The 14,783-nt window shown below is 37.5% G+C and overlaps 1 protein-coding gene across 1 annotated transcript in view; it reads right to left on the bottom strand.

The window, feature by feature from the left end:
* Positions 1 to 538: 538 nt before the first annotated feature.
* Positions 539 to 14,783, bottom strand: part of LOC142351948 (retinoic acid receptor RXR-gamma-like) — a 124,460-nt gene continuing 110,215 nt past the window's right edge. Inside the window, exons 3-7 of the mRNA XM_075404227.1 lie at positions 11,014 to 11,158; positions 9,487 to 9,672; positions 7,011 to 7,207; positions 4,172 to 4,464; positions 539 to 788 (exon numbers count right to left, since the gene is read on the bottom strand). Coding sequence (XP_075260342.1) covers positions 635 to 788; positions 4,172 to 4,464; positions 7,011 to 7,207; positions 9,487 to 9,672; positions 11,014 to 11,158 — 975 coding nt within the window. The 3' untranslated portion in view covers positions 539 to 634. The remainder of the gene's footprint in view (positions 789 to 4,171; positions 4,465 to 7,010; positions 7,208 to 9,486; positions 9,673 to 11,013; positions 11,159 to 14,783) is intronic.

The following is a 14,783-nucleotide window of genomic DNA, read 5'->3' as shown; positions in this document are numbered from 1 at the left end:
ACAGAATCTTAATTGTACGCAAAAATAAAAAAATCCAAGTCTACTAACGAGGAACATCAATCTAATTTGCAATACCGCACAATAACAAGATAGAGTAAAAAGTGATGAGCGTCTTGAAGTAGTTTTCATCCAATTGCCCCAATAATGTGAAAAATTTATTAAAATTTTGATATTCTTGTTGACAATTTTGTTAAATTAAGGCCCCGATATACCTTTATATTTGCAATGTAAAGATGACAAAGGTATTGGGGCAGTTAAAATCATTGCCATATGAGAAATCACATCTGTTTTGCTACTCACAGGCCATCAGTTTGAGTGTTTGAATAACTTAAAACCAGATCTTTTCCATTTGTGCTCCCACTTCAGCATAGTGGGCGTATACTAATTACACCCCCGTGCGCATGTTTCAAATTACACAATGATCCACTATGTAATTGTACAGTAACGGGGGGGGGGGTGTAACATATTGGTCCACCTGTCCCCAAAAAATCAATAGATTGCAGCAGAGTTTATTTTAGCTAAACTAAAGTTGAGATTGGCAAATTTAATTAAAGAGGGGGGGGGGGGTTGTCGTGGAAAAGATTACTTTTTCCCGCGATGACTACAAATTGATATGACACACGTTGACGAAGTTTCAGGATGATGCATCTTGAGAATTAAAAGTGACCATTAGTTCAGTTAGTTTTTCAAGTGGCAGATTTTCTTGAGTGACAGCTATGGCAATATTCTCAGTGGCAGTCTTCTGTAGGCAGTTGATCATCTTCGCAAGCTGGATTAACTGGCACAGTCTGAACAAAAGAGCAAAATTACGAAATTTCACAATTATTGGATGAGCATGGGCATAATGATTATGATCATGGGCATAACCAGACATAACCAAAATTAGATTATATTAAATGGTTAAACATAACCGCCAGATTGCCGGAAAATAGCCGCCATTGATTCCCGTAACCAATATTGGGATTGAAAGAAGAGAAAAAAATGATCTTTGTACAAACAATTTTAAAGTGCCAACTATTTTCAAGTCATTTTGGAGCTGCGCACAGTCTTGTATTGCAGTGAAACGATACAAGGGCTAGTATCACAACCAATAAGCATCAGAGATGGTAACTAAGAACAAAGTTCGAGTAACGGGCATCTAAAATTGGGCTTAATGGGTTTTTCCCGTTTCTATTTCTGATTTCGTTTTTTGATACTAACTCTGTTCATTTTGAATTTCTTTGCTGAGCAACTGCTGTCTAAAAGCACTTTGAGCTGAATGAGAGAAGAGTGAAACTAGCCTAGAGAAGTCAAAAAGATTTCACGCAAAAATTACCATTGAACTAAGGTAAAGCGAAAAATTTTAGTGCAACGAAGTTAAAAAAATAGGAGCGCAATAATAGACGGCCCAGAAGCCGAGGCGGCTATTATTTGACTGTTTATAGCAAAGACACCATTTCGGTCATTTGCCTGTCTCATTTTGTCTTTTTCAGCCACTGACAATAAATGAAATTTCTACCTCCGGTGAGCTTTTCTGTTGATTTTAAATTGCTTTGCTTGGCAAATGCTGTCTAAAAACACTTTTAGACGAATGAGAGAAGAGTGAACCTAGCCTAGAGTAGTAAAAACGATTTCACGCAATATGCTGAACAAGCTGTGAACTAAGGTAAAGCGAAAAAAATTTTCATTCGACCAAGTAAAAAAACATAGCAGGACAAGTCCTGACGTACAATTCAAAGAATTTTCATTGACCAAACAAAAAACTAGACCTAGAGCGGACTATGAGTGAATTGTAAAAACCATTTTAAAAAATCAGATCAGAGAAAAAAACAGAAAATCAATGTCAAAATGCCGCTTGTGAACAAAAAACCATTAGCGAGAAATGGAAATCTGGTTTAAAAAACTAGGCCTAGAAAGAACTATCAATGGAGTGGGAAAACTATGTAGAAAAGAAAATCCGATCGAAAAGATCGAAAAAACAGTTAAAAATCAAAGTGGTACAGCCACATGTGAACAAAAAACCACTAGCGAGAAAACTAATTTTTGTTCAAACACCGTTATCTCACTCAATTGAAACTATTTGATAAAATTGATTGGTTAGATATCAATAATCCATTTGTTGTTATCGGTATATATACAGACTTGATAGAAGAGACAAGATGAAAACAGCATATAAATAGAAGACATCGGAAAACTTGTTTGTGTTTTTAGTTCATTTTTGCAAAACGTCTTTTTTGAAAACGATTAAATATGGCAGGGGTAGTTCAATAAAACTAGGTAGGAAAATTCTTTGGGAGTCAATCAGGTGTCCCTCGTGAACAATGGCGGAGTATTAATTTTTGGTATGTTTGTTCGCAGCTAACTATATCCTCGCAGACACAGAAAACAGCTTCGAATGAGAGCGAAGCTTACTTTGGGTCCGAATGAGGGAGGAACTGATTCAAAAATACCAAATAATTGAATATTTGTTCACAGGGGAAAATAAAAACCCTTAAGAAGAGGGGATAACAGCAAGCGTTGGACTTTAGATTTCTTTGTGTGAACATAACCGACTAAACGTCGGAAGAATTGCTCTCGAACGACTAGTGAGAGCTCTAAATGAATTGCAGCCTGCTTGAGTCGGGGGGGGGGGGGGGCTAAATGGGACTAAGAAGTTCAATAGTGGGCTTCAAATAACCACATTAGTATTTAACGTATACCACTATTAAGATTTAAAGTGAAAAATGGCACCAGTTTTGGCGCACTTTTCATTTGACTTTTAGTATTAAATTGCCGCCAATTGAGTTCAGCTGCTTGAAATTGTGATTGAGAGACAATTTTAGATCACGCGAAACGCAAAAATTCAAGGGCGTAAAGGGCACTCAAAAATTTTGCATAAAAAGACACACGTTTACAATAATTGCTATGAGCTTCGTTCAAGAGCAATTAAAAAAGTTGACAAATAAGCCATAATAGCAATAATTTGCCTTTGCTCATAAAAATATTTGCTTTTTGAATGGACAATTAAATAAAAATCAAGCAAAACCGGAAGAAAGCGTTTGGTTTCAATTTGTACACAATGTGAACATAACCGACTAACGTCGCGCAGATTGCTCTCAAACGAACGGTTGGCTTCGTCTGTAGCTAGCTACGGTTTGGTGAGGCTAGCTTAATTGAAGGGGCGTGAGGTGAGCGCAGCGGGTGCAAGTGGGGGGGGGGGGTGTGGGGCAACAGTTGAGGGGCAACGGTGGGAGGGCGGTTTTTGGTTGCACGGGGCCCTTACATCCTGAACGTGTGCAGGGGTGAGGATTGGGGGGGGGGGGGTGAACTGAGAGGGGGGCTGATGGGGGGGTGTTGTGGGGGGAGGCGAGTCAACCTCTAAGAACCGCCTTTCACACCATAAGTAGAAGTCTCCAAAACAGTTTCTGTGAATCGCTTACTTGAAGACTAGTGAGCTGAAAGCCTCTAAGAGCACTTAATGTCCGCTGTGCCTTACCTGTTTATCCCATTTTTGAGGCGGAAAGTCAAATGGGCCAGACAAAAATCGGCCGAGAAAAAATCGCATAAAAATAGGACTAAAATAATTGCTACAAGCTTCTACGGACTTCACACCATAAAATTGTCTCCTCAAAACAGTTTTGGTGAATCCCATACTTAGAGACTAGTAAGGCGTACGGCTCTAAGAGAGCTGCTGTGCCACCGGACTTCGCATGTTAATCTCTTTGGCGGACAAAAAGTTAAAAGGGTCGGACGAAAAATTGGTCAAGCAAAAAATTGCATTAAAAAAGACCATAGGACTAATAAAATTGCCACAAACTTCCTTTGTGAGCAATTAATTAGGTACTGGATATTCTTCCCATATGACTGTAAGAAAGACCACCCAAACGATATGAAAATTTGTTCAGAAGCCCCTAGATGTGATTATGGTAGATTTAAAAAGTTTAGGAAGGATTGAGGGGAAGCCCAAAACGCAAGTCAAACTTGGAGTGAAGTTTTGATAATGAGTTAAGTTTGCGAGAGCAACTAAAATCATTATTTGTTCTCTCGAATGATTCTTTTTAGAATTACAGAGAATTTATCTTTCGTAACGCAGTTAGATTTTCGTGTACTAAAATGGTCATAGCTATAAAAACACTAGCGGCAATTCGATTTCATTTATTCCGTCAGCTGTTTTTTTCCGAATTATGGAGACGTCCTATGGTGTACAGCCTACCTAAGAGGTTGGCGAGGATGCGTCTGCTTTGTATGCAACCATAAACATTTCATCACTTTCGATCGCAAATTCAGAAGCTGTTCCATTGCCCTCTTCGAGATCCCTGAGTTAACTTGCATGGGATATGTATAGAGAAGCAATGCCTGCAAGGCGCAGAACTCAGTTTGGTCCAATCCTATCTCTCTCATTTTTAAGCCCACAGTGTTGATAGTATTACCAAATGATGACAATTTGTGCTGCTGGATGACGTCATCCAAATTGAAGCAGTAATAACTGCCACATTTAATTTTGCGCTAAAACAAGATTATAAAACTTGAAGTATTAAATACCAAAAAATTGTTCTTACAATTAAAGAGAACAATGAAATTGTTTAAGGGCCGAAAATGCAATTTTAACTATGGCGTCAGGTTACATTTTTACCGACTATTTCTCGACCAAACTTGAAATAATTTTCCACTGAAACCAGATTTGACGTAAAATTGATTTATCCTGCTGTCACATTTACCGGGAAGCATGATTTAACCAATGACAGTGAGCATAAACAGCAGGAATACATATACTTTCTTAGTTGGATTCGAATTTGAGTCAGAAACGTACTTCGTTTGTGCGATCGTTTTGCTCGTATTGCAAGGAAAAAATGTCCTGGTCTCCGAAGGCAGATAGTATTTTGAGCCCAATTAAACTGTTTCTACACCGAACGAATTAAAAAAAAACACGATAAAGGACACGGCCGACTACTAATGCTTAAGCTGTCTTGTATAAACGGGGAGAAATATTTTGATTGCGAAAATTGCTTATTTCTTAACTCTTTTTCTTTTTCTCAAGAGGTTCCTCATTTCATATTGATAGGCGAGATTTTGATCGAGACGGAGGTTTCCCAACTGACCATTTCACCATCCCATGTAATATAGGATCAATATGTTGTCTTTTTCACAAAAATTCAGGCCCTTTTTCATGGAAATATTTGCTAATTTTCAAGTCATCGTCGCGAATCGCAGCCAAAATGATAGAATTTCCTGAACTTACAAGAACTCCCATGATTTCTGCCATTTTAACGAAGCTTCTTTTGGTTAATTTGTATATATTATACTCAACTAAACCATAGGCTTTGTAACGGGATTCACAAAAGCGATTTTTCATTATTTCGACAGCGCATTATTGTTGTAAATTAAAATAAAGAATGCATAACCTCCCAAGGAGAAAGTACGTGATTTTTCGAAAAATTTATTTACTTCGATGAGAAATAATTTTTCAAATATGTTGGAAAAAGCAGGCGTTAAAAAATGGGTCGTTAAAAATCAGCATTATCAATTTCGAACTTCTTGAACACGAGTAGCAAACTCTTTTTACATAAGAATGTATTTTTGTCGATGCAGTTGTTTATAATAGCGAAACATGAATTTAGTATCAACTTACAAAACTAATGTATTCATTGAAGGATCTGCATCTGTGTTTCGATTGAGTGACCGGATGACTTGATTTACTTCCTGTTCCATTAGAAACATGAAAGAAAACGTAGTATCAGCTTTTCTTTGATAAAAAAAACTCTAAGCGTAGGGAACTGATCATGTAAAGAACTTGATGAATGATTAACGAAACCATAGATCTTGATTAAAGAATGCTTAACGATGATTAACGAAACCATTGATCTTGTAGCAATCTTTTTTGGAGCTTATGTCCTCTCAAACACATTTTTTAAAAGCAAAAAATTATTTTTTACTGTATTTTTTAGTATTCAGGGTAGCGCAATAATCTATTTTCAACAATGCTCTGTCAACTATTATTTAGAAAAGTCTGTTCACCATTTTTGCCCGTGTTTGCTGGTATTAAATGGTATGGAGTTAAAATTATATCAAAAATAAACGACAATAATTGACAAATATGGCATCAGCCGATTTGGACTGACTATAGAAAAGTAAAATTGTCATCATACGAAATGAAAACTGCTATATCCTTAGACGTTTATAGGAAACGCAAATTTTGTCAAAATGGATATTTTTCAGCTTTTTTTAAAAAAAACTTTCTTAATAAAAAATAACGGTACCGAAATTGTCAGAGCACGAATAATTTCTGAGATCAAAGATCATTAAACATAACCGACTACTGTTAGATGGATTGCTTTCAAACGATCGACGAGCGGTTGGCTTCGTTGGTACCTAGCCACGGTTTAGTGAGGCTAGCTTTGGCTTAATTGAAGGGGTATGAGGTGAGCGCAGCGGGGGTGTTATGGGGTGGGGGTCAACCTCTAAGAACCGCCCTTCACACCATAAGTATGAAGTATAAGTCTCTAAAACAGTTTCTGTGAATCGCATACTTGGAGACTAGTAAGATGAAAGGCTCTAAGAGCACTGAATGCCGGACGCTACCTGTTTATCCCGTTTTTGAGGACGAAGTATCAAATTGGTCAGACGACAAATCGGTCAAGCGAAAAATCGCATAAGACCGACAGGACTAATATAATTGCTACAAACTTCGTTTAAGATCAATCAAAAACAAATATGCTTGCCATTCAATCTCATACACAAAACTAAAATTTGGATATACAAAACTTAAATTTTTCCCCAATAATTGATTAAACGGGTCAAAATAAACATAACAGATAAAACGAGAAAATGGACACCAAATTGCCTGCCTACCGTCTATCCACGATGGTCTGGGTGTCTAGAAAACCAACAGAATAGAATCCAGCAAAATTACCAACGAGACGATTCATCAATACTCCTCTTCGAGTCATAAAAATTAGAAGCACAATAATAAGAGCGAAAGATGATGGTGGCTATTAAATGTTAAATAAATATTAAATTTTTCAAACAACAAAAATCCAGCCTGGTTATATAACCTGATATGGCGAGGACCTCCAAGACAGCCTACAAATGCCAACACAGTGGACTCCTCGCTGGATGGTTGCCGTTTTATCCTCCTCCCTCAATTCTTTTGGCCACGGAACATTTTTGGTCCATTCGCAGATGTTACCCATTTCCTCCATTCCAACAATGTACATTTTAGCAAGTAACGATTCATCTAGTTCATCAGGCACTGAAAGAGAACACAAATACTCTTCAGGTTTGAGAGGAATATATTCAAAATACCGCTCAACCAATTGTAGTGGAATGCGAGGAAAAATAGTTTCGCCCAATGAGAGAGAGAGAGGACAATTTGTCATCACTAATAGCGGATTGTGAAGGCTTGTAACCTCGCAATTTGATACCCCGACTTTATGGGTTCAATGGCTCAAGATGAACTAATGTTAGGCAATTGAGCAATCTGATTTCTATAATAACAGATATTTTTCATCAATTAATTTTATCAAGATTTTAAAAAAATATGACTTGACTTTGTACGCGATTAATAAAATTTCCACACAATTTCCGAGGTAAACTGTCCAAGGTTAGATCGTACTTGAGTTCAGCTGATTAAAATTGGAAATGAGAGCAATTTAGTTAAAAATACTCCAAAAATTTTTTTAAATCGCTCACATAACAAGGCAGACCGTCAAACAAAGCTTTGATAAGACTCGCGTGTCGTAGAATACATACAAAGAGAGTAACAAAAGTAAGCTACTGAAATTTTCGGTGCCACTTAAAAGATTATGTTGAACTAACTTAATTATTATTTTTGGTTTAAGCACGATTTAAAATCTCATCAGTGCCGGAATAATAAAACAGATAAGTTTTGAGTCAAAAAATGATTTCCTTTGATCTCAATCAATTTAAATTAAACTTAAGTTGTACTGTGCAAAAGCCGTACTCTGAAGAACGGATCAAATAAAAAGAGCAAAAATTATACCAAAAGCGGGCCAAAAAATGATTTAATCAGAAAAACAGTAAAAAATTTGAAGAAATAGCAATTGATACAAAAACTGAACAGAATGGGAAAGACTAACTACAACCTAACACTCCCCACATATTGTTTGAACTTGAAAAAAAAATGCAAAAACAGTTTAAAAGGTCTAAACGAGCAATACATTTCAAAAAAAGAGCTCACAAAACATCGCAAAGTCTAACATAGCTGAAAAAGGTCAAAAAGATTTCCAAACATACTTGCTTGTTTCACACTCTTTTCAACTACTATTCGCCATCTCTCTCAGAATTATGGATAAACAAAATCACTCTAAGCTCTCTCGTTTTCGGATTTTTATTCAATAGATTGAACAAAACACTTGTTTCACGATCAGAATTCAACTGTATGTGTGAAAAGTGAAGTTATTGATTTTAAAAAGGGGTTTTCCCTCTATAGACCCTCATGAATCATAACAACCCTTATGGTATATTTAATGTAATTGAGATTGGGGCTCTAGATTATATGCCCATTAATCTTGGTGGCTTTAATAGAGAAGACCCTCCAAAGCACAGCACATATGTCGTTAAAATACAGCGCTCCTTTGAATCGTAAATCGTAAAAAACACTACCGCAATATGTTACTCTCAGCTTACAGCTTTGTAGCTATTGAGAAAATTCGCAAAACGACCGACAGGGCTTAAACTCATTGCTACCATCACAAATTTCGAGGGAGAGCACAAAGTCCCAAAAACTCTATAACATAACCGACTAACGTCGGGCACACTCGGGAACATGAAAATCAACGAAATCCAGGAATTGCTCTCAAACTACTAACGAGCTGTTGGCTTCGTCAGTATACAGCTACGGTTTAGGGAGGTTAAGTTTACCTTAATTGAAGGGAGCCTGGGGTGAGTGCGGCGGGTGAAGCGCATGGGTGGGAAAGGGGGTGGAAAGGGAGAAAACGGGGGGATGGGGTTTGCAGCGTGCGCTGGGTTACGGGTGGAACGATGTGCAGGGGATGGGGATTAAGGGATGAAGTGGGAAGTGAGTGGGGGGATTCACCAAAGCAGTTTTGGTGAATCACATTCTTAGAGACTGGCAAGGCGTACGGCTCTAAGAGAACTTAATGCCCTTCAGGCGTTACCTATTTATCCCGTTTTTGAGGACGAAAAGTCAAATGAATCAGAAGAATTGGTCAAACGAAAAATCTCATTAAAAAAGACCACGGGACTAATATAATTGCTACACACTCTGTTAAACTTCGCAGGATCTTTTCCGTTTGTGCACCCAGCTTAGTGGGCGCATATTATTTGCAACCCCAAAACGCACGTGCCATATTCTTACATAATGATTTACTATGTAATGACACGTGCTCTGTAACTGGGGGGCGCATAACGTACTGGGGGGGAACAAACGGAAAAGATCCACTTCGCAATTAAAATCAGCCCCAAATTTGAAATCTTTTGACATCATTATATCAAAACCCGGGGAGGGGTTTTGGCGACAAAACTTTTGCTTGCTTTTTTTCTACTCACAATCAACTGCGCGTCTTGGAACCCGTTCCGCATCAATGCTGGTCAAAATTGAGAGCAATGTGTTACCATCGGACACTTGATTGAATATAACTGATTCCTTTCCAATTTTTGAGATAGATGATGACGCTTTTGGTGCGAGTTCATTGGACTTCATTATCACGTCCAGTTTCCGCTTCTTAGGTGACCCTTAAAAAAAGATAAAGGATTTTTTCCATCCTTGATGTTAAGTAATCCGTTACCAAATGTGATACATATCAAATAGTTTCATGCTAAGGCAGCACCGTGGCCTTGGCAGGACGCGAAGGGGATCTAAAATAGCCTAAATGAGCACGTGCTAATTTTGGCACATTCAAGGGCTATTCAACTACTCGTAAATAGTAAATCGAGGTCGTAAACAGGGCGGTGCCAAACAGAATAGATCCTGCAAAAGAAATGCACGTACTAAGTTGGGGTGTAATAAACCTGAAAACTCAAAGAGATAATTGGGATCTATTCTGTCCCCCCCCCCCCGCTTAGTGAGCTTATATTTTTTACACCCCCCCCCCAGCCGCACCTGCTATTTTCTTACAAAGTAACGTGCTATATAACAATATATAATTTGTAACGGGGGGGGGGGGGGGAACAGAATAGATCCGATAATTGATAGTGAAACACATTGATGATAAAACGGATCTATTCTGTTTCGGCCCCCCAGCTTAGTGAGCATAAATCTTCTATGACCCCCCCCCCCCGCGCACGTGCTATTTTCTTACATAGTAACGTGCTCGAATAACAACATATAAACTGTAACTGGGGGTCATAAAAACCACTGGGGCCCGAAACAACAGATCCGATAAAACAAAGCGCAGGTAATTGCTTTCAAACAAATTAACTTTGCGTCTTAGGGATTGAAAAACAAAAACTCATTAACGTCAGACAAATTGCTCTCGAAAGACAGACGGGGCAATTTAAATCAAGGGCTGTAGTTCAGATTAAATTTTGTATCACTCAAGTCACAGAATGTCCTAGATCAAAAGCGCTAAAACGATCAAGCAAAAATTTTGCATAAAAAAGACACACGCTTCCAATAATTGCTTAGAACTAACTGCAATTCGCAATGCCTATTCGCAAGCATGTCTACAATATGATTTCAGGTTGTTTAGCTGTCATTAATTCTCACGCCGCCATTTTTGCTGCTCAAATTTCAGTGACAGCTCCTCAAACGAAAGCAATGCTTCATTTGAAATAAGATTTTTAAAAATAACAACCTAAAATTCAACAACTTGGCTCCTCGATACCAATAAGAACCGTAAAGGCGGTTCTACTTCATTTCATCCCGATTTATTTAACTTCTATAATTTAACACCGTATATATATATATATATATATATATATATATATATATATATATATATATATATATATATTCACCCCCCAGTCATTTAACCCCGCAATTTATTCACCTGAAAAAGTTTTCACATCAAAATCGTTGATCTGTTTGGGGTGCAAATTAACAATTAGCGAAGGTGAAGCATATTTATAACTTACTTCCCGGAAGGTGATTTTTCCTAATTAAGTTTTCGTCCATTCCAACATCCAAACATGTGTCGAATCTACACTTCTGACAGACACTGCGGGAGGATTTATCCAACGAACACATTTTGCTCTTTCGCCCATTTGGAACACCCACAGACTAAACACACATCATACTATTCGAATCGTTGGATTGCTTCACTTCATCAATTTGTTGGGACAGATCGGAAGCAGAAAAGTTACCGCATATTTATTAACCCCGTAGCTTGGAAAAACTTCCTTTCGTTTTAAACATCGAAGAGAACCTTAGTTAGAAAGACCAATGCAATTTAAAAAAAAACCTCCAACCCTAGAAAAGTATAATTCTGAATTCTAGTCTTATTCTGAATTTCCGACTAATCTAATTAGTGATATCTTAAGAATTTTTATTCTGAATATAAATCCAATAAGATAGTGCGCAATCAAAGAATTTCTTTCTGATCAAAGAGCCGATCTCACGATTGACCTAACTCAAACTGAGAGTGTAAGAATTGACGTCACACACAGGCTACTGAGTGGCATAATTCAACGAATAACATTGATGATAGCCGAGTAATCAAATGACCTCCAACGAAAAATGACGGAGAATAATGAAAAAAATTGCTGGAGACTCCGAAAACGAACCAAAGCATGTACAATCTAAAAACCTAAACTAACCATTTATTATTTTTTAAAATTATTCTTCAACAAAAAACGATTATCGTGCTGTTATTATTGAGAGAAAACAATCGTAAATTAAAATCTGGTCTACTATTACGCGTTGGCCTGCTATTTATGACCTCTTACGCTTTAGGTGAAATGACAGAACAACATAACAACAAAGAAGCCGATAGAAAACCAATACTCACCTTTGTTTCGACAAACAAAAAATAGCCCTGCTCCACCGTTATCAAATATAAAAAGTTGTTTCAGGGGTTTGTTCTGCCAAAAAAAGTCAATTCAATTGTCTTAAGATTCAGGCTTGAAACTTTCAAAGCCAGACAGCTAAGACGTGTTATTTTTACATGGATAGGAACTGTTAGCCTGACGATGACAATATAAGCAATAATTTAATCAAATTGACAGCCACTGTCATGACACATCAGTAAAGTAAACCCAATTAATTGTTTGTCCAATTTACAAACTTTCGGACACACGCGTGATGAAAACGCAAAAGTCATGGATTATTTTTTTTCGCCGTATCTTCAATGAGTTGCTAAAGTTTAAGAGGTAACATTAATTAACAATTAGCAAAAACAACAAATTTTCATAACAGTTGATCAACGAAAAAAATTGATATCATGAGATGGGCATTTTGTCAGCAATATCAAAACCAAGACATAAGAAACAGCTTAAACTAGTACCAATCAAAGCATGAACGAAAATGAAAAAAAGCCACGACAACCTCAGAGACAGACGATTATGCTGCGGGGGAGTTAAAAAATCAACTTACTGCGAACATAAATGACGGGTCCGAGAATGAGTCGTCCTTTGTTTCTGAGATGTTTGTTGCTAGTTGTTTTACAGTACGTGTTACAGACGCCACTGCAACCCTTTGTAAAAAAAACATGAGCAGAACAAAACTAATTTTTCAAATTCCGAAAGGCGTTTTTGTATTTTAGTTTTTCAATTGCCTCATTGATATTTGTAGGCTTTTTTGGGCATGACTTGCCTAGCAGATTAAAAAAGACGTTTTGCCAACGTCGAAGAAAGTTTTGCCTAATCTACAACCCCCAAAAACCATTTGTTTTGATATCAAGTTGAGCGTTGTTATCAATGCAAGTATAATAGTTGTAAAAGTTTTCGGCTCTTAGCAAATAAGTAAAAGCTAAACTCTTCCATAAAATCACACTTCAAGCATTATCTTCGAGAACGCATCTCTAATTTCCTTGTACCACATTTGGATAAAACCACCCATTACACAGTAGCATGTGTTAAGCATGGTTTAGCAAGGATTTTTCCACAAAGTGGCAGTCGATAGTTATTTTGCGCTGCATGCACAAACCATTAGAATTGTAATTTTATCAGCGTGACAACGTTTACCGTTTAGCGTCATGAAAGAGCCAATTCGAAGGCCCCTTCTCTGATGCCTATGTGACGTTTGTCTTCATACAACAAGCGCGGTATCTCTTTTGCTAGTTTACACTCTTAAATCCAGCTTTGCTTTTGTCCTGGGTGATCAACTCATGTATGAGGTGAACATTCGTTCGGTCCTCACTCCCATGATGCTCGATAGCCTGTGACTATCGGCGAGTCAATGGACAAGGGCACAAAACTTTTGAATACTTTCCTTCGCGTCCAAAAACGTTTCAAGCGATAAAAGCAAGTTTTTACTATTCAATTTTTTGTGAAGCACGAGTAGGTGTTTTGCGGCTATGTTTTTGCAAATTTTCCAGTGTTTGCAGCAGATTGGATCACTCACGATGTTGTCACGAGAACAGTTTTACGCAATTCTTCACTGCTGAAGACTATCTCAAAACACAGCAACCCTCTAGAATATCGACATCTCCGAAAATTTTGTCTGCTCCGTATGAATTGAGAGTGGCCCTTAAAAACAAATATCATCTTGAAGCATTCACTATGTATCCAAAACTCTCAAGATTAGTTAAATCTGTAAATAAAATACTAAGTTCTCCAAGCTTCACACTGCACTGCCGTTGTCCGCGCACCATTTTCATTTTCGTTACGTTCGAGTTGCTCATGGAGTACACCAATGGGAGTATGACAGTATCATAAATTGGCATGGCAAATTGATCTTTTGTGGGAACTGCAGGCCGGTGCTGGCTACCTACAGGTCGAATGGGACTGCATATGAATTTGGAGAAACAGCTTCAAGCACTTTCACATAGAGTAATACGGAATGAAATCGAACGCTTGCGGGTCAACAAAATAGTTGTGGGTGTTTTTCATTGAGTAGTTAGAGTAAAACTTTTCCACAGACTGTGCCCTTCGGAGAGAGGATCTCTGATGAGGATGAGGGTTCTCTTGTTAAGCACTTAATTGCACTCAGTGGTTTTCCTGTTTCCCTGAATATGTTGAATCGCTTCAGGTCATTGTGCTCTGTTAAAATTTCCTTCCAAAAGTGTTTTCCAGGGCTTTAGCTGTTAGAAAAAGTTCACCGAGTTGACCTTCAAACAGCTCTTGAAGTCAACTATTCAAAAAATTTGTCACACCCTTCGTTCACAGTTTCCACGCATGCGAAAATTGAAACCAAAAAAATGGCTATGAACGATAAACGAAAAATTATTTTACCGCAAAACAATTTTTGTTGAGCACAAAAGCTCGCTCGGTATTGACAAACTTCTTTAGAAATTTGCTCAACAGGTTTTTCGATGTAGGGCAAGTCTGATAACATAGCCGGCAGATTGCAAGGAAATAGCCGCCGTTGATTTGCTTGACGCACACTGGGATAGAAACAGAAAAATACAAAAAATAGGAGATAAAAAGTATCAAATTTTTTTCTTTGGTGTGCATCTTTTGCATATTGGTTAGATTCAGCACTAATATGCTAAATTCAGCTTCTAAGGTGAATGCTAAGCTTAATACGAAAGCCAGCTAGCAATCGCTTTGATGGAATTTAACATAATGCATTATATGCTTATCCTGTTTCTTTTGATTTTGCTGTTTTGACTTTGAACATATTCACTACATTTGATAATTCGTGAAATAATTTAAAATCCATTCAATTGAAACAATGAGTGAGTTAGGCCAGAAATCAAGTGTGAAATAGCAGATTAAAAAAGACGTTTTGCCAACGTCGAAGAAAG

This window comes from Convolutriloba macropyga, chromosome 13 (genome assembly GCF_964194025.1).
Source record: "Convolutriloba macropyga chromosome 13, txConMacr16.3, whole genome shotgun sequence".
Lineage (NCBI taxonomy): Eukaryota > Metazoa > Xenacoelomorpha > Acoela > Convolutidae > Convolutriloba > Convolutriloba macropyga.
The sequence above is the reverse complement of the archived record's forward strand: the minus strand, read 5'-3'. Positions and strand labels throughout refer to the sequence as shown.